The sequence below is a fragment of the Homarus americanus genome, unplaced genomic scaffold, assembly GCF_018991925.1.
Source record: "Homarus americanus isolate GMGI-L3 unplaced genomic scaffold, GMGI_Hamer_2.0 scaffold36970, whole genome shotgun sequence".
Taxonomy (NCBI): Eukaryota; Metazoa; Arthropoda; class Malacostraca; order Decapoda; family Nephropidae; genus Homarus; species Homarus americanus.
The window spans coordinates 8199548-8226673 of NW_024740094.1; the positions used below are offsets into that span (position 1 = coordinate 8199548).

The following is a 27126-nucleotide window of genomic DNA, read 5'->3' on the forward strand; positions in this document are numbered from 1 at the left end:
AGGGAGAGAAGGTGGGGGGTGGGGGGGGGGGAGGTTTGGGACCACCGACCATCTGGCGCAGTTGGAAGAGGGGGGAGGCAAGTTGGGGTACTTTGATTGACAGAGAATGTCGTGAAGAATATATTTTTTTTTTTATTAACTGAAGATATTTGTTTTAGTTCATAAAATTCATACAAATTACTGGACCAGAATATAATTTACATTGCTGGAATTCTTACAATATGATGATCATTTTGAATATAAACATCATGGATTTTGCATTAGACATACAAATTTTAGATCTAATGTAATAATTTGGTTTACACAAAGCAAGTATTTTATCTTTTGTGCAAAATATATGAAGTTTACATTCAAAATATTCCCTGACCTGCAAGGAATCCAGAAATGTCAATTATATTATCCTAACTTTAGTCTGAGGTATTATTTATTACTAAACGTTAAAATCTAGTGTTTCACCCAATCATTTCTCAGAGAGGTAGGGGCCAGTGAGCTGGGAAGAGGGGGGGGGATTTGAGTCCATTATTTGAATGGACATAACCTGGCGACTGTATTTCTCTTAAATATTAATTGTGTGAGCATACCAGCATAAAATTTAGATGTTATTATTACTACAACATAGGTATTGTGTCGGAAAAAGTGGAGTTTGGGGGTCGGGCCAGTCTGTATTGGAATTAATCCCATATGTTCTGTTGTTCACTTTACGCGGTTTTCACTTTACGCGGTACCCTGTGGGTTCAATTGACCGCATAAATCGGGTACTACTGTATAAGGGATTCTTTGGTCTTAACTTGGAACTGCTCTTCTTCTGTCCAACTGTTTGAAAGGGTGGAATCAAAGGCATTTTGTCTTATTAACTCTCCTCCTTTAGTTGACAATCTTTCTTCCCTTTCTTTTTGCTGCAATGTTGCTTCACTCTCTCTCTCTTTTACAGGTACTTTAACGGGCAATATTTGGTGGATTTGGCTTCCTGTGTACCGCCAGCTGGGTAAAAAATTTGTGTTAAAGATCAGGATTTTTTTTTTATTTAAAAATTTAACAAAATTCCATTAGAGAGAGTTTTGGTCCATATCGCAAATTTTTTGGTCACAATTTCAAAATGCTGTAAGCGCGAATTTACGTAACCCAGGATTCCATATCACGGGGATTGCCTATAATTACTTTATTAATACTTTTTGTACATTTAAAACAATATTTGTTTGCAAAGTAATTACAAATATAATGTGTTATGTGGCAGCCAATTCATGGTAACTGAGTATATTTATTGTTTGGAATAATGAGGAACAATCTGAACAAACTGAACAACAAAAACTAAAACAAATGAATAATTGAACACAAAAAATCAGAAATTGTCGAATGTCAAAAATTCTGAACTCGGTTAATTTGGATTTTTGGGTAATTTAAGTGACCGAGAGCCCCTTCTCTGTCAAATTAACGAGGGTATAGTGAATTTATTTTAACAAACTTTTAAATAAATGATTCAGGATTAATTTTTTATAAAATAGAATGGTGTTTCTAACTTAATTAGAACTGATTTTATAGACTGTGTTAAAAATATTTCTTACATTTTTCATAAAAGAATTGAGTCCTCATCTTCATATTGTGTCAAAAAATTTTGTTTAAGGATCTTTTATTAAAACAGTCTTGTAGAAAATTTATTCAGGATCATTATGGTATTCAACAATCAAACAGAATCATATCAGATGCTGTGAATAAAACTTTAGAAACTTTTTTGCTAGCCATTTATATTTCCGCTCATGCCCACAGCCTAAATGTACCATGATGAGATGCGTAGTTTAGACTCTCCTAGATTCTCGGAAAACTTTCGCCAGCACCCAGAAACATTCCAGGGATAAGTAATAGTGTCTGTCTATGTGTGATGCATAGTTTACACCCAGAAAAATTTTCCCAGTACTGTACAGTAAACCTCGATAAATCTGACTTTAATAAATTGCAATTTGATTTTTTCAGACTCTCTGAGGTGCTCTGGACCCCCCTCCCCTCAATTCACCAAAAATATTTGAAACAAGTCTGAAAATGCAGGATTAGTCCGGACAGTTTGTGTTAATACATGTGGTTGAACATCTGTGCGTGGGTGTCGTGCATATTTTAAGAGATAGGTAAAAATTCTTAAAAAATCCAATGAAAAGAACTACACTTGCTCACTGAATACTGTAAAACAGTCAAATCAGATTTGCAGTAGGCCTAATGAGAGCTAAGACACTGTATATGTAAGCAGGCAGGGGGTTGTCAGGGGGGTGATCTGGCATTGCTGCATTCATCACATTTATTTATTGATTCAGTAATATATTTTCATATGATCAGCTTTTTATTGTGAATGGTTCATCATGATTAATATAACATTTTCAATAATAGAGAAAATATACATGTACATAATTTGACTTGAAAATAAAAGGTTAAGCTGTATCGAAAGATATTCACTCAGGATACGTTTGAGTGAAAGCTTTCAGCAAATCAGCTTACAACAGGGTCACTATAACACACTGTACAGTAGGCTCTCACCAATAACGTTTAATAGGTGCCTGAAAAACACCGTTATAAGCAAAAACGTTATTTGTGTGACATTAAAATACATGTAAAAAGGGTTTATTGGTGCCGCCGCCACAAGAATTTCACCCATTTTTTCCTCTTGAAGCCCTCCTAACACTTTTTGTCAACTGAAATAAAAAGAATTGTTATTCAATCATCAAAATAAAGAATTTGAGTAATATAACACTTAGCTTGGGGGAGTTTTTGAGGTGCTTGGTGTGATGGTTGTTCCATATCTGAGGGTCACTAACACTTGCACTGTCTTTCATTCTACAAGCTAACCATTTCACAAGAAAATGCTCTGTTATCACTAACAACCTGTTTCTATCGCCTTTATCATTCATAGCTCGCCTCGCATTTCCATCACTACCGAAATATTTTTAGCCAGCACAATACTCTTCTTGGTTTCCTCTAAGTTCCTCTTAATATTTTGCACTGTAGACTCAGGACAGTTCAATTTCCTCACTTTAAAAGTTCCCTGTCATTCAGGTGGCAAATCACTCCCTCCACCACCTCCCCTAGCCACCACAGGCAAAAATGCAGAAGCCATTATTGATCACCGACCCTAACAACCACTGGTTATAGTGGCGAAAATCTCACACGTGGGCGCAGCGCTGTATTCCACTGAGCGTGTGTGAGAGTGAGAGTGAGGCGGAGTGGACAACTACGTCATCAACATGGCGGCAAACAAACGCTATCATTGATGCGCTCGGACACTTCCCGCGAAATTTCCGTTATTCAAGAAAATCCAGACGTTATTATAAAAAATGGGTATCTATTGTAACTTACCGTTATTGTCGAAAACGTTATTGTGGAAGTCGTTATTGGCGAGAGCCTACTGTATAGTGTTTGATATGAAGATATATGATGGCTCAATTTAGCTACTTGTACACAGACACAACTGATTAATGAATAGTCCTGGGTAGAAACAGAGGCATAAAACTGTACACTACAATATTATTTATTAAGTAATGATAAATACACTACAGTTCTGCACTAATTTACTAAGTACTGAAGACAGATATTGTGGTAAGCATGAGTGTGAAGGAGCTAAGCTGATCAGCCGTGGGAGATTCTTTTTTCAGGAAAGTTGATTCTTTTATGGTTACTTACATACTGTATAACACTTTACACTATGTAACAATCATCTCGGAGAAAACAGTTGGCGACAACCAGACTTATGTCTGATTTTCAACCCAGTGAGTTCTTTCATATTTTTTTATTGTTGATATAATAGTGTTTTAATAACCTTGTTATGCACTTAATGACCTTAGATGTTGAAGTGCAGTCATAACATTATAACAAAAATTGATTTGATTTTCTTAAAACAGTTCAGATAAGCAGTGTTATCTCCACCCCCGCCCCCACCCCCCAGACTGGGGTCTGCGCCAATTAGTCCAATTTATCGAGGTTCTACCGTACCCGTAAAAATCATCTCATTACTGGAAATTTCTCATTCCCAGAAGAGCTCTGCACCAATTATTCCAGCTAATGTGGATATCACTGTACATGAGAAGGACTCATCATCTAACCCATATTTACAGTCCTCTGTATCCTCTGACAATGTATCTGTTCAAATGTTTAAAGTTTCAGTAGTAATTACAGTACAGTGAACCCTCACTTTACGCGGTTAATTCAACCCACGGCGGCCCGCGTAAAGTGAGAAACGCGTAAAGTGAACAACATATGGGATTAATTGAAATAGAGACCGGGCCGACCCCCAAACTCCACTTTTTCAGACACAATACCTACGTTGTAGTAAAAATAACTTCTTAATTTCATGATGGTATGCACACACAATTAATAATTAAGAGAAATATCAATAATATTAGGTTTTTTAACACTTACATTAGTAGAAAAGATGGCTGGGCACACGGGGATGGGGGGTTGGTTCCGGGGCAGAGGGCACTTGTATCAATTGTATCACTATCCACCACAGAGGCTTGCAGGGCCTCTTTGTCAAACCCCTCAAAGTCCATATAAGTCCATATCCTCACTACCATTATCCACTATCACTGACTTGGGCTGGCTGTGGTGGGTGGCGGGTGAAGAACTCGGTAATGTTTTGATGACTGGGCGACCTTGTGCGCACCCTGCTCGCGCCGCTCTCCGCGTAAAAGGGTACACACACCGCGGAAAGTGAGCATTCCGGTTTCGGCAGGGTACCGCGTAAACGTGGAAACGCGTAAAGTGGGACCGCGTAAAGCGAGGGTTGACTGTACTGTACATGTTTAGTGGCAATATTCTGTACAGAATTACCCCGCCTAACGCGGTTTCACTTAACGCGTTTTTTCATATACGCGGTGCCTCGCCAGAGCTGAACTTTCACTTAACACGGATTTTTTCCACATATACGCGGTGAGTGTCCGGCTCGAGACGCTATTTTTAGATTTGCCCCACCCGCCACCCTGCCTGACTGCCTGTTTTAGCTCATAAAATTCATACAAATTACCCGGCCAGAATATAATTTACATTGCTGGAATTCTTATAATTTGGTGATCATTTTGAATATAAACATCATATATTTTGCATTAGACATACAAATTTTAGATAAAATGTTTTCTCTGAGTAAATATGTTATCTTTTGTGCAAAATATATGACATTTATATTCAAAATATTCCTGGTCTTACAAGGAATCCAGCAATGTCAATTGTATTATCCTAACTTTAGTTTGAGGTATTATTTATTAAAATTTAGTGGTTTTCCCCCAAAAATTTCTCAGAGAGGGAAGAGCCAGCAGTGTAGTGTGAGAAGAGGGGGAGGGAGTTGAGTCCATTATTTGAATGGACATTAACTTGGCGACTGTATTTCTCTATTTCTCTTAAGTATTAATTGTGTGCATGTACCATCATAAAATTAAGATGTTATTTTTACTACAACATAGTTATGTGTCTTCAAAAAGTGGAGTTTGGGGGTCGGGCTGGTTTCTATTGGAATTAATCCCATATGTTCTGTTGTTCACTTAACGCGGATTTCACTTAACGCGGGACCCTCTGGGTTCTATTGACCGCGTTAAGTGGGGTACAACTGTACTTTGAAAGCACATCTGCAGCATAAAATACATCCCATGAAATTTCTAAAAGAAAAAAATACCTGGAGGATCCCTGTTTATTAATACAAACAGCAGCTAATGTAGTGACTACATAAATACAATATTACTTCAATAAGTAAACTTTTACTCCCTCATGTTGCAGGAAAAAGAGAGAGGAACTAAAATTTCTCTTGAAGTCAGTGTGAAGGTTTTGGAACTCCTACTCTGATCTTCCTTTCATTTCAGTTCTCCTTGAGGAATGAAACCCCAAACCAAGATAAGATTCACCCATTCATCTTCTACAGTGTACAACAATAAATAATAAAACCAGCAATGAAATGAAAGGTTGAAAACATAAGAACATAACATAAGAAAATGTAGGGTCTGCAATAGGCCAGTTGGCCTATGCATGGCAGCTAGGAGTTCCATAGCTCATTAGAGCATATGATGTAAGTGCTTCATATTATGTTTTATATCACATTAACACGCTTGGGGTTTTCATACACAAGACTGCATATGATCTAAATTATCGCTTTAGGATTTTCATACACAAATTTGCATATAGTAAAAAATTTAAATTAAATAATTTTATGTTTGCATATGAATGTAAAACATGCAAGATGCACATTCGGCAATGTCCATGCAATCTGGCAACTATGTAGACTGCACTCCAAGGTGACCACACCGGTCTCCCTTTTGTGTTTAAAGGACCCAGGATATAATGTTGATCTACATTTCCCACTCATTTTCTTGCAACTTGTGCTGATTTCTCATGCATCACAGTGATTTCATAACAGTGTTGTGAGAGTTTTGAACCATGCCCCATGTTGCTGGTGAGGGGGAAGGGATGGGAAAATGTAAAAAGTGCAAGGAGATTACACCACATGGTGATAGTGTGGTGCCTCCTGGGGCCTCTTCCAGTGTCCCTTGCCCTTCTAGCGTAAGTGATAGTTCGTCTGTTCCTTCAACAAACAGTCCTAGTGTTATGACTCTATATGTACAATTATCTTTTGCATCCAAAGGGGAAAAATAATTAATCTGTACTCAGCCTGGGAGCACTCATCAGAATGCAAAATTTGCACCACTATTACCTAGCAAAATATTAAATATTTCAAAACTTTCTTCTACTATATACAGTGAACCCTCACTTTATGCGGTTAATTCAACCCACGGCGGCCCGCGTAAAGTGAGAAACGCGTAAAGTGAACAACATAACATATGGGATTAATTGAAATAGAGACCGGACCGACCCCCAAACTCCACTTTTTCCCGACACAATACGTACGTTTTACTAAAAATAACATCTTAACTTTGTGATGGTATTCACCCACACATAATATAGAAGGGAACAGTCAATAAGAGAATAATAAACTGAAAGTTAGGTTAGAAAAAAACAAGGTTGGGGCTAACACTTACATTAGTAGAAGAGATGGGTCGGCGTAGGGGAATGGAGGCTGGTTCCGAGGCAGAGGGCAGGCTACTGACCCTCAGGTGAGTCTTCATCGGTGTCATTCACACTTACTAGTGCCTCTCTGACAAATCCCTCAAAGTCATCATCACTGTCTCTGCCTCTGTCACTATCACTGGCTTGGGCTGGCTGTGGTGGGTTGTGGGCGAAGAACTCTGTTATGCTTTGCTGACGGCTGGTGTTTATGTTGTCGTGATAAACCTTGATGTAGGGCTCCATAGTCTGCAACAGCTGGGTAGTGAAGATTTCATACCTGTTTGCGTCAGGGTCGTCAGAAAGGAGGAGCTTGACTTTCTCAATACACTCGATGGCACCCCTTTCATTATTATGGGATAAGCAGCGTTCTTCTTGGGATGACGCACCACCTGCCTCTTCACTGACGTCATCATCATATACCATCTCGTCGGTAGTCACAGCAGGTTCCTTTATCACCTCCAGGATGTCGTCGTTGGTGGTCTCGGAGAAGCCTGCAGCTGTAACACTCTGCGCAGCTTCTCTGACAAGGTCCACTGCTACTGCAACAATCTGAACCTCACCAGTCACAGATTTACTCTGCCTAACACCCGGAATGCCTTGCAACACATGTCTCCATGCGTGACGAACAGTTGCTACAGACAGCTGATCCCATGCCTCCACCAAGAAGTCCACAGCTTTCTTGACGTTGAATGTTCTCCAGAATTGTTTCAAAAGTACTTCTTGCTCTGCCAACTGTTGATCCTCGTCGTCTGATCCTCGTCGTCTTCGCTCTTGCTATCGGTGTTGGTGTCACTCAGGTTACGCAACTCTTCCTTGGTGTTGGTGCAGTAGTTCAGTAGGTTGAATTTTTTAGCAGAGAATGCAGCTTTTACATTACAGATCAATTCTTGGTCCATGGGTTGTATTATAGACATAGTGTTGGGAGGAAGGAAGACCACTTTTATGTTGGGGTGACGATCTAACAGTAGGGGCGAGTGTCCTGGTACGTTGTCCAGCAGCAACAAAATATTGAATGGCACATTCTGTTGCTCACAGAATTTCTTCACATCGGGAACGAAACAGTCATCAAACCAGGAGAGGGACAGTGTAGAGAACATCCACGCCTTACGTGCGGTCAGCCAGTGGAGATTTAGCTTGATCATGTCCATGCTCTTGTAGGCGTGCGGCTTGCGTGCTGTGTGGATCACCGATAACTTGAGCTTACAGGTACCGGAGGCATTGGTGGTAAACAGGACGGTGATGCGCTCCTTCTGCAACTTCCGGCCCCGACACTTGCTGGCATTCTTCACAACGAAGGTCTTGGAAGGTAGCTTTTTCCAAAAAAGACCAGATTCGTCCATGTTAAACACCTGGTCGTCGGTGTACTGTCCTTCCTCCATAATCTCACGTAAAAACGGAGGAAATTCCCTAGCCGCAACACGGTCAGCACTAGCTTCTTCACCACCAATGTTGATATTGGTGATCTTGTTCCTCTTCTTAAACCTCTGTAACCACCCAGAGGAAGCATTAAAGGGTTTGGGCTCTGTAATTCCCATCTTTCGTGACACTGCAGCATACAGTTCACGTGCGTACTCCTTAACTGAGCGCGTGTCCACCGCCATGTTCCGTCGCGCCTGACGCACCAAGTAGCTCACAAGTAATTTTTCCGTCTTGAGAAGCACCTGGTTGTGGAAATACTTGATCATAGAAGCACCTGTAGACTTTGTGATGTTCATGTGCTCCTTTATCTTGGCTGCATCCTTCTTAATTGTCCTGATAGTTGATTCGTTAACACCATGCTGGCGCGCGAGATCAACCTGTCTTGTTCCTTTCTCCAACTCTTGTATGATCTTATATTTATTTCGTAGCTTAAGGAACGTCGTGTCTTCTTTGGCTTAGGGCGGCTGGGTCCAGGTAATGCAAGGTTTCTTGGTGGTGGTGGTGGTCCGGTGGAAGCCATTCTTATGGAACAATGGATACCGATATACACGGTGTAGCCGGGAGGGGTGTAACTGACGCGGTAGGTCAAGGGGCTTGAACGCTCCCGCGGCGGGGCACGTCATAGTACTACATTAAACCAATCACAGCTAGCAGGGAGGGAGGTAAGGATGCTTTGCCCAATCACAGTCCGCTACGTCATATGACGTCACCGATAACGCAACAAAGACATACACTGCGCAACCTACTCGCGCCGCTTACACAACACATGGCAGATGGCGGGAGGTTTGGATCCAAAAATGGCGAGGCGCGAGAGAACCGCCAGCCGCTCTCCGCGTAAAAGGGTACACGCACCGCGGAAAGTGAGCATTCCGGTTTCGGCAAGGTACCGCGTAAACGTAAAGTGGTACCACGTAAAGCGAGGGTTGACTGTATATATATATATATATATATATATATATATATATATATATATATATATATATACAGTACTCCCTCTTTATCGACGGATTTTTTATCGACGGTTTCGATTATCGACGGATTATTTAGCCGGATTTTTATTTTGAACTGTGCTTGATATAATACATTCACGGAAATGTAATATTTTTGCTAAAATGACGTATGTATTACAGTGGAAAGTGGGATCAAATCGTGACGAAAACAATGACTTGCGCTTTCTTTCGTTCAAAAGATGTTACCGTAATCACTTTTCGAATGGTTTAGTTAAAAAACTGTTGTATTGTATTACAATAATATCCTAATTGACTTGAATAAATATTACGATACCATATTTCTGAATATTTTCATTAAAATCCATCAAAATCATTTTCCTTGTCATCGTCTGCAGCACCAAACAGCTTCTCCCAGTCCTCTCCTTGAACAGGGCTAGAGGGTACGTGTTTTTCGAATCGTTTTCAGTTAAAAAATTATTACATCACACGTATATTTTACCTAAACTGCGCCTGAATGAATATATTCTCGGAAATAAATAGTAGTTTTGCTGAAACGTGATGTATTTCAATGTAAAATAGGATAAAATACATGACGAAAACAAAAGACTTTACCTAACCTTCCAATGTTCTTGAGATGTTACTCGTTTTTTTAATAGTTTTCGGTTAAAATTCTGTTATATTACAATGATATTCTATTCATACTGTGCTTGATATAATACATTCACGGAAATGTAATATTTTTGTTGAAATGACGTATGTATTACAGTGGAAAGTGGGATCAAATCGTGACGAAAACAATGACTTGCGCTTTCTTTCGTTCAAAAGATGTTACCGTAATCACTTTTCGAATGGTTTAGTTAAAAAACTGTTGTATTACAATAATATTCCCTCCTAATTGACTTGAATAAATACTTGAATGGAAATATACAATATTTTTGTTGAAACTACCCGCGTTTCAGTGTAAAGTGTTGTAATAATAAATGGTAAACAATTTGCCTTGGGCATCCGGATTTTTGGACTTTTACTGTAGCCTACTGTACACTGTTTTGTTTACTGTAAGGACCGATGTTCACTTCAATAAATGAAATCGTAAGTTTGCTAGTATTTTTGTCCACTTATTATATTATTATTTATACACTATTATTTAAGGTTATGTGTAAAGGAAACGCATTAATGCTTAAAGGTACATTTATTCAACATATGCTAATAATAGTTAGAAAAATTACGTAACCATCACGGTATCGACGGTTTCTTTATCGACGGCCGTTTACAGAACGTAACCCCCGTCGATAAAGAGGGAGTACTATACGTATTATTATTATTTTTTTAAATGTATCACAAATTACCCTGCGTCAAATGCGCCCGTATTATGGATGGGAGGCCGTAGGTGGAGGTGCCTAGTTAGGGAGTCTGGGGCGAGCAGTAGTCAACTAAGCAAAAAAATTGTGTTACTAATAACATTACACATAACAAAATACTGAAAAACAAGCCAAATTATCACAAACTTGCCGAAGACATAAATAATGACTTACATTGGCTTAACGGCAGCGGGAAGCTCACAACATCTCACTGTACCTCCTTCCCCAGCATACGTAACCCACACCAGATACATGTCTTATATTATTTAACGACTGTGTTACCTTTAAGAAACATTTGTTTATTATCTAAATTAAAAATGACCCTAGAAAGATTCAAGAAATGTTTACAGAAAGTTCAGCCGCCAGTCAGCCATTTGCAATGACTCGATGACGCCAAAACAATAGCGATGGTGCTACACGCTGGTGGCAGATCGCGGCAACACAAAACATCACAGCCAATAATGCGAGTTTCACATCCTGTTAGTAATTCTCTTGACCAAAATATAAACAAGCCACACAACTGCTCTGGTCAGAGGTAGAGTTGGGTTAGTATAATGTTACTATATATGATTTCATACTTGATTCCAGTATAGTATATTAAGAACATAAGAACATAAGAAAATAAGGAGTCTGCAATAGGCCAGTTGGCCTGTGCATGGCAGCTCCTGTTGAGAGTTACTACCACTCTCTATCATCCATGAATCTATCCAGCCTCCCTTTGAAACTTTCCAGCGTTCCAGCACTTACTACAAAGTTGCTAAGCTTGTTCCACTCGTCCACCACCCTATTTGTAAACCAGTTCCTTCCTATCTCCCTCCTAAACCTAAACTTATCCAACTTGAATCCGTTGTTCCGAGTCCTATCCTGCTCGGATATTATAAGAACTTTATCAATATCACCTTTATTGATTCCTTTCACCCACTTGAATACTTCTATCACATCTCCCCACACTCTTCGTCTTTCTAGGGAGTGCAAGTTTAGTTTCTTTAACCTATCCTGATATGGAAGGTTTCTAAGTCCCGGAATCATTTTCGTCATTCTTTGCTGCACCGACTCTAGTGAATTTATATCCATTCTATAATAAGGACACCAGAACTGAACCGCATAATCGAGGTGCAGCCTGACTAGCGCAAGATATAGTTGCAATAAGACCTCTGCACTCTTATTACTTACACTTCTAGATATAAAACCCAATACTCTGTTTGCCTTATTTCGAATATTAACGCACTGTTTTCTAGGCCGTAGGTCCGGGCTTACAAGTACCCCTAGGTCTCTTTCACAAGTCGACTTCTCTAGGTTGATGTTGTTAAGGCTGTATACATTGACAGTATTTGTTCTTCCAATATTAAGTACGCTGCACTTGCTGGTGATGAATTTCATTTGCCATTTTTCAGACCACCCCTGCAGTTTATTTAGATCCTCCTGTAATGCATTTGCATCCTGCCCTGAATTAATCTGCCACCCTATTTTGGTGTCATCCGCAAACTTGCTTATGTCACTGCTGATCCCAGTATCTAGATCGTTATGTAGATTATGAACAAGAGTGGGCCTAGTACTGACCCCTGGGGAACCCCACTGGTTACACGACCCCACTCAGGTTTAACACCATCTACGCTGACCCTCTGCGTTCTATCGGTGAGCCATGATTTTATCCAATTTAAAACTTTCCCCTCAATACCATGAGCCTTAATTTTCCTCAGAAGCCTCTGATGCAGTACTCTGTCAAATGCTTTGCTAAAGTCTAAGTAAATAACATCGTAATTTTCATCATTATCTACTACCTCGAAGACTTTCCTAAAAAATGTCAGCAGATTTGTTAGACAAGATTTTCCCTTTGTAAACCCATGATGAGAGTCATAGATTAATTTGCTTTTCTCTAAATGCGATCGGATGTTATCTGCTATAATTGATTCGAGAAATTTCCCCACTATTGACGTCAAACTGATCGGCCGGTAATTTGACGCTGATGCTCTGTCTCCCTTTTTGAATATGGGTACTACATTTGCCTGTTTCCACAAGTCTGTATTTACATGCACAAAACCATATGTTTTCCTCTACAAAACCAGTTTAAAATCACTTTCAATATTTGTATGATGATACATACTAAAAGGAAAAATTCCACAAAATATCCTTGTAAAATAGGGGTGCGTCTTATTTGCCGGCAAATACGGTAACTATTTTTTCCTAAATATGTACGCTTTATAACAGAATTAGATTCATATTGCAATCACATGAAATAATGAAGGTATAAGGTGATGATGAACATTTCCATTAAGTATAAACAAAATTTTTGTGTTCTACTCGTACTTACGTACAGAAATAATCATTTTACCACGATTACTCATATAAAACTGTTTGTATTTAATTTATTTACAATGCCAATGCAACAAACCCCACATTTTTATCTCAAATTGCAAGCTTGCTAAGACTCATTATGTACAATTATCTCTCGTGTGATGCAGTCAAGTGCAGTGAGGTGAGTAACAGGCCAGTCCCCCCCATGAGCGTCTCGCTGGAGAGCACCTCCCCAAATCCAAGAGTTTTAAGTAAAATTTAATGCAATTTTTTTTTTAACTTTGTTAAATAGGTACATTTGTCTTAATGTAAATATTCTGCCATTTGTAGTGGCATTTATGTGCATTTCCCACACCAGTCAAAGGCTGTGGAAACTATTTTATATAATCCCACGTAATACAGGTTGACAACCCTTTATCCGAAATTCCGAAAACTGAAAAGCTCTGAAATACAAGAATACATACAAGAATGAAAAAAATATCAAAAGTGAGAAACACGACCTAGACCTTTGAATTATTATTATTTTAATTTTTATTATAGTTCCCCCCACCCAGGCCCCGATGTGGGTCAGTGATCTATGCTCGGGTGGGCTAATACATACATACACACACAAAAAAAAAAAAAAGTCTGAAAGCCGAAAAATTCCGAAATCCGAAATGCCTCTGGCCCCAAGGATTTCGGATAAGGGATTGTCAACCTGTACTCTTCAATTGTAAATAAAACCTCGTAGCAGCTTGACCCCACAGAACCACGAAGCACACCGATCTTCGGGTAATGGTTTTGTGTGAATATGAAATAGGCTTGTTGTCAGGGTAAATCATTCATATAATCCATGATTCACGTATAAAAATATAATTAGTGGTGACAGTCCGACAAAAAAATAAGTCAACCACTTGTCGCTGGTAATAGTTTTTTTCCTTTTTGATTGTTAATCTATAGGGCCTCAGTAAATGATTACAGGTAGGTGTGTTATTCTAACCTTTGGGCAATTTTTTTTTAGTGGCTAATTTTAAAATGGCTGCCATTCACATAAGTAGTTTCTGGCACAGCTCTCAACAAGTCAAATGGTATTGCAATTTCATGGTATTTCCCCCATAATATTATCTAGATTTTAACAATCATAACCATTTCATGTGATTTCTCCCTGTTCTAGCATGAGATGTTTCTGTGGGTTGGTGGTTCGAATATGTTCCACCTATGGTTCATCCAAAATTCACCGTCTCAGAATGCCCCACAAGAAAATGATGATATATAAATGGACACACAGGGAATAATGTGCAGCCATGACCTATATATGCAACTATGTTTTAATTGTGTTTCAGGTAAAGATGATCTTTTCTACCTATGTAATGAAGATAATAGATAATTCATTTATTGCTGTTCTCTTTTTCAAAATGCAGCCAAAACATTCTGGTGGTGACCAACTTATGTTTATATTTATAAAGCTCACAATCTCAATGTGCATGATGTGGTGGTGGTTCTCTTTTCAGGTGTCTGAATGATGGAACCAGTTTGCATATTTGAATACAAGTACAGTACAATTGTGACAAAACCCAGCCTTGCTTACAGAACAAGAGACTTTCCAGGGTACATTCTATAATCTGAAGGGGATCTGACAATACATTACCACAAAAACTGTGTATCAATATACACTTCCAAATCCAACACAAATCATGTCCAGAAAACTGAGTCAACACCCAATCCACCTTCTAACCGCTTCCATCATTCAATCTCTCCCTATGATTTCTTCTTACAATGTTTGTATTTTGGAGAAGAATGTAGACAGTGCTCAACAAAGATCCGAAATGAATCCCTATCCTTCAAACAGGTTATCAACAAGTGCACAGTGGGCGCAGGATGTTCACATTCGCATTGAGGGCACTATAAGTAATTTGCATGCAGCTCAGGCATGCTATCACAAATATTGCACGACTACTTTATTTGGGAACAAGTCACTGCCAGGCCAGAAAAGGCCAGAATGTGGTCCATTAACTTCAGGTCTCCAAGAGAATGAATACCAGGCCTTCCAATACACCATCTATGTTCTGTCTCATGATAAAACGAGGCTCTGGAACTCCACTGATCTCTACAAAGAGTATCAAAATCATGGAGGATCAATACTATCCCGGTCACAATTAGTTAATGCTGCACTACTGTATTAGATCATTCTGGCAGTAAGGTCCTTATTCTGCCATCCCTTGGATATTCACATATAACCTTTCATAGTCAAGCTGCAAAGCTGTTAAAGGTAGTGAAAGATCAAAATGAAGAGGATAAGGTCAAGCCAAGTATTAATAGAATAGCCAAACAAATCATCACAGAATGCAAATCTGTACACCTAGACAAATCAACATACACCCTCAATCTTGGCAGCAACACAGTACAAGAGACAACATCTCCCCCTTTGATGGATCTACTGGCTGCAGTTTCCTCAAAGTTGAAGCATTCAATGCCTGTTCTACTGACCGGCAACATGGTCACATCAGCTGTCAGAAGTCAACCCACCGATCTTCAAGTGGCCATTGGGGGTTCTCTTTAAAGATTCCAAAACTCAGCTGAGTTGTCTGCATGACTATGGTGTAACTTGCAGCTATGATGAAGTAAAATTGTTCTGAAAGTCTGCTGCTGTTGCTGCTACAGTACTAAGCAACCAAACACTCAAGGCATTAGAAGTCATGAGGATGGATTTGTTCACGTCACTGTGGACAACTTTGACATGGAAATTCACTCACCAAATGGCAAACTATCAACACATTCATTAGCAATGATAGTAACTCAGCCTTCCTCAAAAGATGATGCCAACAAAGACACCTGACCTCGTTTGACACGTAATGGGCGTAATCATGAACATGATTATAACGACGCCAATGACACACTGGAACTCAATCAATATGCTGGAGAAAAGCAACCTCTTATGCCTGATACACCAAGATAAGCTGACCAGCAAATCCCAGACTTGTCCAGATATGAAACAGTATCAGAAAATAAAGCCAATGATCTGGATTTCCGGTTCATGGAAGATGTCATCAAAACAACTGATTGTCCTGAATACAATGGCTATAAAACAAGGATGTTTATGAGACAATACATCTGATGATATATGAGTGAAACTCATTGTTATTTCATACCTCCATGCCAATAAAATGAGTAAATGTTCGTATTTCATCAGTCAGTTTGATTAAAATATTTGAAATTTAATATACTAAGGGTATACCTCTAAATAATCATCAATATCTCAAGTTGCCCAAGGGAGAGAGCTCCACACCCACCTGGAAATATTTACAGAGACACTATAGACTATGAATCAAAAGAGAAAAAACTACTATCGACATTTTGGGGTCAAGGGAAATTTCCCCATTTATCTTCCGGGCTATGAGGGTATATTACTATTATAAATAATTAGTATGACGAACATGAGTGGCCATCAAATGGTTCACAGGGTTGAAACGAGTTGACTATTCTCGTCATTTACTTTAAATCTAGTAAATTAGTTTATATAAATAAACTAATACAGGCAATGACCATTATATGATGGATCAATATTCGCTCGCTCAGTTTTACGATGTAAAAAAATTAACACCATTTACCACTATGCAATGACTAAAGATCCGTTTTACGATGGTCGCTACCCAAATGCTTTTCCTGCAATAACTCGCAATATTCCAAGATATGATGACGCAATCTCGGAATGACGTGACACATGCGACCCACGCGGGATTTTCTGCCCTCCCCAGTCATTGCCAGGCTAAGCAGTTGAACATTTCACATTGCCTAGAGGATGGTTTGCATATGGAAGAAGCTATTCTTTGTACATAAAATAATATACAGTGACCCCTCGGTTAACGAACTCAATCCGTTCCAGAAGGTCGTTCATTAACCGAAAAGTTCGTTAACCGAAACCATTGTTTCAATGGGTTTTGGGTAATTGGTTCCAGCTCACCGAAAATTTCCTAAATTCAACAAAAATGGTAGAAAAGTTCACTTACTTTGAGGTGTGTATGTAGAAGGCTCCTGGATGATGATGAAGATGGTGATGGGAATTAGAATGGGGGTGGAGGAGTAGGAAGAAGAGAAGGCATTGGGGTGGAAGAGAAGTCACCCCATGGCACCATTTCACCCATAAAATTTTAGTTCTCTTGGTGTATTTCAAGATTATTTTCTTTAAATCAACACTGCACTGCATTATATATTGTCAATATGTAAAATATATTTCAAAATGACCAATAATTTGCTTGGAAACACAGAAAAAAGCGGTTAGTTGAAGAGAGTCTCAAGCAAGATGTTACCTCCAGTGAAAACAGAGAGAGACTAACGCCTGTTTGTTGTGTTAAGAGGCTGGATGCCGCGCATTAAACTAGTCACTTTACCTTCAATTATGTTCAATAATTGTTAAAATGACTAAAAAATTGAATATTAAACTTTTAAAATTATTGAATAGTATAAACTTCTTGATAATTACTAAAATAGTAAGGAATTTAAGCCCTAGAACCGATTAATGTATTGACGGACTGATACTAAAGCTGGTTGCCCGGTCAGTGCAAGCGAAAACATGTTGAGGTCGGTTCGTAAGAAATTCGTTAACCGAATTTTTGTTCGTTAACCGAATTGAAGATCCTTATGGAAGGCAGTTCGTTAACCGAAATTTCGTTAACCAAGGCTTTCGTTAAACGAGGGGTCACTGTATGCTTTATCAGTAGATGTGAGGAACAAATAAAAATAATAATAATGAATAAAAGAAAAGAAAAAAGTAATCCAATGCCATTTAGCAATTTCCTCACTAGCACGAGACAGCAGAGCCATGATAGAACACCTCTGCCTCACTCTCTTGTGCTAGCTCCCACATACATAATAAATGTTTAATCCTTTTATGTTTTGACCTTATGATTTTTTATGTTTTTTGCACACTACATATGATTTATTGTGTGTGCATGTAACATAGTAAAAAAAAATAAGAAAATTTTGTATTCTCATGAACAATTGTATATGCATGTAACAGAGTAAAATTGAAATTGAAGAAAATTACGCATATCTACCTGAAATTACAAGTTGAAAAATAACACTAACACAGCTGTAGTTTGGCCCAGTAAGGGAGGATGAGCTCAGCCCCTCACCGCTCTTCCCTTCTGCCTCTTACGTCCCTCACCGCTCCTCCCTTCTGCCTCTCCCATAATCAGCACACTTACTCCCGTGGACGCAAAAAAATTTTTATCCCTTTTATTTTTTTTACCTTAAAATAAAAAAAAATCACATTCTATATGAACAATTGTGTGTTCAAGTAACAGAGTAAATGAAAATTACGTATATCTACCAGAAAATATGATGAAAAATAACAATAACACAATCACAGCTTTGGAGGACGCAATACCAATACCCCCCCCCTCCCGGGATGTTAAAAATATTTATTCCCTTTATGTTTTAAACATTATAATATATATTTTTGGGGGGCCCATTCTCATGAACAATTGTATATGCATGTAACAGAGTAAAATTGAAATTGAAGAAAATTACGCATATCTACTCGAAATTACGAGTTGAAAAATAACAATAACACAGCTACGGCTGGTAGGAGAGGTAATTCAATGTAGCAACGGTGATATCTAACTTTTCGACCTGCCAAGTCCACATACACGCGTTCATATACTGTAAGGTAAATGAAAAAATTCTTCTCTTCTTATAAATTTATTGTTTTTGTCTTTATTTTGCATAAATTTATTGATTTTGTATATCTATAAACCATTTGAGTTATTTAGACATTATTTAATCATTTTAGCAGCAGGATATAAAACTCGTTTGGGCTCTTCAGGGCCTCAAGGAGGGAACTTTTCCCCATAAGTTATTAATACTGTATCAATATACGATCGATCACTTAGCGATGGCTTTTTGAGTTCTCTAGCCTCATCGTACAACGGTCATTGCCTGTAATCGATTACCATTGTATTTTAACATGTAATAAGAAATAACACTGAGTTAAACGAGTATACATTAAACTATTATGTTACTTAAGCGTGACGTGTCAAACAAGATTGGTTCCCGCGCTTTGTGTCGAGACGTAGGCCTGAGGCCTGGTACACAGCCAGAGCGGTACTGTATACACACCCAGAGGAAGAACACATCCAACAAGATTCAAAATATTGGGTTTTTATTTATACCTTCCATCCAAGTACCTCGGCGCTTCAATGAACAGCTGGTTGAAGTCTTCATAGAACTTTATTAGAGACTCCTAAATCCTTCCTACTATAAGCAGTGTGTCTGAGAGTACTGTTAGGAGAAAGGTGAATTCGTAGGATAGAAAGTAAGAAGAGGTAAGACTCCATTTTTTCTTTCAACAATTAATTAATAATTGTGTGTGCAAACAGTAGTTGTCACACAAGCCATAATGTTTTGACATAAAAAATTAAGAATACTTAGAGTTGATATATCAAATTTCCCAAATTATTTACTTTCCAAATGCCTTTCAGATTCCTGATACACAAGTGTAAGTAACTTTATCTACAATAAATAAATAAATAAGATAATACAGTATACTGTATAAGTAATTTTTCTCTACAAATAATAAACTTACACTAACAATATAATTCATCCTTACCAAATTTTGAGCATCGAAGATCTGCACTTGACCTATTGTATTGGACCCTGGGTAAGCCAGGTAACAATTGTCATTACTAATGGATAGAGCACACAGACCCGTGGGATTAGGGGGCGTGTCTCGGATTGTGTGTAGAACCTTCATATCTCGTATGTTGTGGATGTATAAGGACTCTTCTAAGCATACCACCAGTCTCTGTCAGGAAAATAAGAGAAAGTATCTTAACAATGACAAACAGTTAAAATACAAACTACAACAATTAAAAACAGTATAGTTCGGTGGATCAATCACAATTCATTCATCTGGTAGCCAAATTAAATGGTGGAATTCTTCACAAAGTAGCTTCTTATTTCAAGTTTTGCTATTTAGTTTCTATCACATGAAGATAAGCAACAGGTTAAAATCCAAATAATTTTTTTTTTAAGGGAATTAACCCACCTGGGCACAGGTCATCAACCCACAACAGGGCATATGGGGAGAAAAAATAAGAGGAAAAAGAAATTAAAAATAGAAAAGAAAAAGGTTATGTTAATCTACACCGAGAAGATGCCGGAAAAACATTTTTTTTTAAGTGAGACAGATTGTATGAGTATGGAAACAGAAGAAGGCAGAGCATTCCACAGTTTGGCTGTGTGGGGGAAAGAACGATGTACTGTACTATAACGGGTTATTCTAGTGTGACCGACATCCACAAAGAAACGGTGGGCACCGCGGGCAAGACGAGTGTTACGAGCCCACGGCCTTGCCGGCAGTACATTGCCCGTTAAAGTACCTGTAAAAGAGAGAGTAAAGCAACAGTGCGGCGAAGAGAAAGGTAAGAAAGATTATCAACTAAAGGAGGAGAGTTAATAAGACGAAATGCCTTTGATTCCACCTTATCTAAGAGTTGGACAGAAGAAGAGCCACCCCAGATATGAGAGCAGTACGCCAAGTTAGGACGAATGAATCCATTATAAACTTGAAGCAACTGCTCAGGATTGAAGTAGCTACGGCATTTGTACAGCATTCCCAGCTTTTGGGAGGCAGCTTTGGCAATGTTGAGGATGTGTGGCTTCTATGACCTACTAGAGGAAATGGTGAGGCCTAGCATATCTATTTTAGAATTTGGCAGAATGATAGCATCTTGAAATGTGATTGGTGGGAGACCATTTAATTTGGAAAGTGTAATTGGTAAATACTGAGTTTTATTACTATTGAATTTAACACCAAGTTTCTATCTCCCCATTCGGAGATGCTGCACAGGTCTGCATTGATAGATGTAATGATATCAGCTCTAGAAACAGATCTAGTTTGAGAATTATGGGGAAGAGGAAAATGTGAAGAAGAGTGAAGAGTAGAATCATCAGCGTAAGAATGGATAGAATTAGTTGTTGTGTGAAGTAAATCATTGATAAAAATATAGAAGAAAGTAGGTGAAAGAACAGAACCCTGTGAGACACCACTATTGGTAGAGAAAGAGCAAGAGATCGATCCCTTGACAACAACTGCCATGGATCAGTTCTCAAGGAAGTTAGAGATTAGAGAACAAAGTGGGGGAGAGAAACCATAAGAGGGAAGTTTAGAAAGCAAATACACACTACACAAGCTTACTAACCGCGCGGTTCAGCTTGACTGCCAAGATGGTGTTGGGATAACTGTAGTTACATATTTCAGAATTTTTCTTGAAATGGCACACTTTTAGTTTTCGTGGCGAAGATAAACTGACTACTGCCACCAGACTGCTTGAAAAGAGTCGCTCTACGATGCAAGTATCTTCATTTACTGTAATTAGAAAGTGAGAAAACAGTGAGTCAGTATCACACAGGGAGAGAAAATATATAGTAATCTAACCTAAAAACTTTGTATATATATATATAGTGATATCTCCGTTAGCCTGAATCCCTCAAACCCGGAAATCTCCGATAGCTGAAATTGAAATTTGCTCGGAAAATCATTCCCAATGCCGGAATCTTACCAAAATTTCCAGCTTTAGGAGCAAATTTTCCGAGGTTGAAAATCAACAAAAATTTCTGAAAATGTCTTGAATAAACATGAAAGTTCAAGTATTTTGGGGGGACCGGACTTGACTTGACCTGACCTGGCTCAATCTTAGGTGGAGGTAAGGTGAGGGATTAGTGGTCTCATATTACTGACCTTCTGATGGAATGTTAGGTCACCCTTTCTTGGGTGGGGGATTAGTGGGTCACATGACCTGAAGATGTTATAAATAAACATGAAAGCTGAAGAATTTTGGGGGAAACTGTGATAAGTATAAGTATAAAAGAGCAAAGTTGTATCCCTTCAACATGACATTACATATCTTAAAATATGGAGTGAGAAAGCAGAAAGGAGTGGGTGATTAGAGAGATGGATTGGAACGGAGTGTAACATACACCAGTGTTGCCAAGCGATAAGCTCCTCAACACCTAAGCGTTTAATTCGCCTCCATCTTCAGAGGCAATATCTTCAGTTGCCTCTGAAGATGTCTTGAATAAAGACGAAGACTAAGGTGCTCCATTATTTCCCTTTTCCCGGGTGATTTTATCAAGATTTATCTTATCCACGTTTTCATTGTGGATCTACATGATATATATATATATATATATATATATATATATATATATATATATATATATATATATATATATATATATATATATATATATATATATATATATATATATATATATATATATATATATATATAATATATATATATATATATATATATATATATATATATATATATATATATATATATATATATATATATATATATATATATATATATATATATACAGGTTGTACCTCTCTAGTCCGGCATTCTGTGGTCCGGAACGATTTTAGTTTGTCCAATAGGTAGATAGGCAGCTTTCCTTTTTTTTTTTATCTGAATTATTATTATTATTACAGGAGTATTAAATTTTGCCCTCGGAATCTAATGTGGGAATGACCTATGCAGGTGGGCTAATCATCTTAAATTAAGAAAGAATTAAGGTTTATTTATCAGTTCACTTCTCTCTCTCTCTCTCTCTCTCTCTCTCTCCTCTCTCTCTCTCTCCTTTTTTTTTTTAAAATTAGCACCGGACACAGGTCACTGACCACATCAGGGCCTGAGGCGAAACAACAACAACAATAAATATAATAAATATACAGTATTACCCGCTTAGCGCTTTCATAGCGTTTCGCGCTCGCGGTGCCTTGGCTGGCTATCTTCTGCTGCTAGCTGTAATTGGCTTAACGCCGTGAGTGTCCGGCTCGGATGCTATTTTTAGATTTGACCACGCTACCACGCCACCCGCCCGCCTACCACTACCGCCTCCGCCATAAGCGGCGCGGTAAGGTTGCGCAGTGTGTGTCTTTGTTGCGTTATCACTGACGTCATATGACGTCTCGGACTGTGATTGGCCATGCAGCCCTACCCCCCTCTGCTGTTAGCTGTAATTGGCTTAAAGTATTATGACGTGACTACCCCGGGGAGGGAGGGAGGGAGGAGAGACGACGCTTGATCTAGCCGCGGCAGTTTCATCCCTCAAGGCCACGCCGGGTTAACGCGCATCCATTGTTCCGTAAAATGGCTTCCGCCGGACCACCACCCCCAGAGAGAAACCTTTCCTTACCTGGACCCAGCGGCACTAAACCAAAGAAGACACGACGTTCATTAAGCTACGAGCTGAAGTACCAAATTGTTCAAGATTTGGAGAAAGGAAGACGCTAAGTTGATCTCGCGCGCCAGCATGGCGTCAACGAATCTACGATTCGTACAATAAAGAAGGATGCAGCCAAGATAAAGGAGCACATGAAGCTCACAAAGTCTGCAGGTGCTTCAGCTATCAGGTATTGCCAGAACAGGGTGCTGGCAAAAGTGGAAACTTTGCTGGTGAGTTATTTGGTGCGTCAGGCGCGACGCAACATGGCGGTGGACACGCGCTCAGTGCAGGAGTACGCACGTGAGCTATACGCAGCAGTGACACGTAAACTGGGAATTGCAGAGCCCAAACCCTTCAATGCTTCCCATGGTTGGCTGCATAGGTTTAAGAGGAGGAACAAGGTCACCAACATCAGCATTGTTGGTGAGGAAGCGAGTGCTGACCGTGCGGCGGCTAGAGATTTTCCTCCGTTTTTACGTGAGATTATGGAGGAAGGACAGTACACTGACGACCAGGTGTTTAACATGGACGAATCTGGTCTTTTCTGGAAAAAGTTACCTTCCAAGACCTTCGTTGTCCAGTCTGCGAGCAAGGTAAGGGGCCGGAAGATGCAGAAGGAACGCATCACCGTCCTGTTTACCACCAATGCCTCCGGTACCTGTAAACCAAAGTTATCGGTGATTCACAAAGCCCGCAAGCCGCACGCCTACAAGAATATGGACATGAACAAGCTTAATGTCCACTGGCTAACCGCACGTAAGGCGTGGATGTCCTCTTCTCTGTCCCTCTTCTGGTTTGACAACTGTTTTGTTCCTGACGTGCAGAAATTCTGCGAGCAACAGAATGTTCCTTTCAATATTTTGTTGCTCCTTGACAACGCACCTGGACACTCGCCCCTACTTATGGATCGTCACCCCAACGTAAAAGTGGTCTTCCTTCCTCCCAACACTACGTCATTAATCCAGCCCATGGACCAGGAGTTAATCTGCAATGTTAAAGCTGCATACTCGGCAAAGAAATTCAAGCTCCTGAACGACTCTACCAACACCAAGGATGAGTTGCGTAAGCTGGGTGACACCGACAGCGAGAGTAAAAGCGACGAGGACAAGGAACAAGAGGCGGCGACTCAAGAACTTCTCGTCAAACAATTTTGGAAGAAGTTTAACGTCAAACAAGCTGTAGACTTCTTGGTGGAGGCATGGGATCTGCTGTCTATTGCTACGATTCGTCACGCATGGAGACATGTGTTGCATGGCATACCAGGTGAGAGGAGGAGTGAACCTGTGACTGGTCAGGTTCAGACTGTTGCAGTAGCAGTGGACCTTGCCAGAGAAGCTGCGCTCAGTATTACAGCTGAAGGCTTCTCCGAGACCACCAACGAAGACATCATGGAGGTGATCAGAGATCCTGAAGTGACTGCCGACGAGATGTTGGAAGAAGAACCCGCCAGTGAAGAGGAGGAAGAAGGTGCGTCATTCTCCGAAGAACCTAGTTTAAGTCATAGTGATATTAAGTGTGTCATAGAGTTAACAGAAAAAATTAAGTCCATCGTTTCCCGCGACACTGACGATGAACGCCATGACGTCTTCCATAACCGACTGGTGCAGGCTATGGAGCCGTACATCACGGTGTATCATGACAACATCAAAGCCAGCCGTCAGCAAAGCATAACCGAGTTCTTCGCCCGCAACCCACCACAGCCAGCCCAAGCCAGTGATAGTGATAGTGAAGTTGATTTTGAGGGATTTGTCAGGGAAGCCATGACAACTGTAAGTGACAGTGATATTGATTCACCTAGTAATGGTGATTCACCTAGTAATGGTGATTCACCTGAGGGGCAGTAATCTGCCCTCTGCCTCGGACCAGCCTCCATCCCCGTATGCCGACCCATCTCTTCTACTACCGTGAGTGTTCCTCAAAAATTTTCGTTTTTTAACCTATTCTTTATTTTTCCTATGTTAACCTTTATCTTTCCTAACCTAACCTCTTTTATATTACTTGTTTTTCATGCCACCATAAAGTTAAGATAGAATTTTTACTACAACATAGTTATTTGTCGTCAAAAAGTGGAGTTTGGGGGTCGGGCTGGGTTCCATTGGAATTAATCCCATATGTTCTGTTATTCACTTAACGCGGTTTTCACATAACGCGGGACCCTCTGGGTTCAATTGACCGCGTTAAGTGGGGTACAACTGTAATAATAATAATAATAATAATAATAATAATAATAATAATAATAATAATTATAATAATAATTATAATAATAATTATAATTATAATTATAATAATAATAATAATAATAATAATAATAATAATAATAATTATAATTATAATAATAATAATAATAATAATAATAATAATTATAATAATAATTATAATAATAATTATAATTATAAATAATAATAAATAATAATAAATAATAATAATAATAATAATAAATAATAATAATAATAATAATAATAATAATAATAATAACATTAAGTCACCGCTTATCGCCAACCTATTATTCCGCTGCTTTTTCCACGCTTACGCGGGTAATTCTGTCAAACAGGAATGCTCACATTCCGCGGTGCGTGTACCCCTTTACGCGGAGAACGGCTGGCGAGCCGCGCCATTTTTGGATTCAAACCTCCCGCCATCTCTCCCGCCATCCGCCATGTGTAAGCTGCGCGAGCATGGTGCGCACAAGGTCGCCCAGTCATCAAAACATTACAGAGTTCTTCACCCGCCACCTACCACAGCCGGCCCAAGTCAGTGATAGTGATAATTATAGTGAAGATATGGACTTATATGGACTTTGAGGGGTTTGACAAAGAGGCCCTGCAAGCCTCTATGGTGGATAGTGATACAATTGATACAAGTGATACAGGTGAGGGCCAATAATCTGCCCTCTGCCTTGGAACCAACCGCCCATCCCCGTGTGCCCAGCCATCTTTTCTACTAATGTAAGTGTTAGAAAACCTAATATTATTGATATTTCTCTTAATTATTAATTGTTTGTGCATACCATCATCAAGTTAAGATAATATTTTTACTACAACATAGTTGTGTGTCGTCAAAAAGTGGAGTTTGGGGGTCGGCCCGGACTCTATTTCAATTAATCCCATATGTTATGTTATTCACTTTAAGCGTTCCTCACTTTCCGCGGCACCCTGTGGGTTACATTAACCGCGTAAAGTGAGGGTTGACTGTAGTAATAATAATAATAATAATAATAATAATAATAATAATAATAATAATAATAATAATAATAACAATAATAACAATAATGACAATAATAATAATAATAATAATAATAATAATAATAATAATAATAATAATAATAATAAGAATAATAAATAATAGTCATAATAATTCATAATAAATAAAATTTATGATAAAACAAACAAAAATAAAATAATAAAATAATGATGATAATAATACAGTAACTGTAATAATAATAATAATTTTAATAATACAGAACTATAAATACAAAAATGAAAAAAAGATCAAAAGTGAGAAACAATATATGTATGTTGTGTTGTCAATGGTAAGAGAAACAATTGAGACCCTGCAATTGTGTGTAAATGAAGCAGAAAGTCAGAACAGCAACCTGGGACTTGGTCACATATGGCAGCAGGGTCTACCATTAGACAACACATTATGCTTCCAATATCTTCCCGGTAGTGTAAATAAGTGTTGCTTTCATATTCTCATGTAGAGTAATGACGATAAATTTTCACATGTGCGCACTTACATACGAGCAGTCTCACTTTTTTTTTTTACCATTAATGGTTAGCTACTTATATTGTTCCATTTATTAACATTAAATAACATTACAGGTACTTCAAACAACCATATTAATTTTTTTACATTAATTTTACTAC

General features: G+C 38.8%; 1 protein-coding gene across 1 annotated transcript in view; it reads right to left on the minus strand.

The window, feature by feature from the left end:
* Positions 1-27126, minus strand: part of LOC121875196 (WD repeat domain phosphoinositide-interacting protein 2-like) — a 104904-nt gene that overhangs the window by 43700 nt on the left and 34078 nt on the right. Inside the window, exons 3-4 of the mRNA XM_042379645.1 lie at positions 21226-21392; positions 19632-19826 (exon numbers count right to left, since the gene is read on the minus strand). Coding sequence (XP_042235579.1) covers positions 19632-19826; positions 21226-21392 — 362 coding nt within the window. The remainder of the gene's footprint in view (positions 1-19631; positions 19827-21225; positions 21393-27126) is intronic.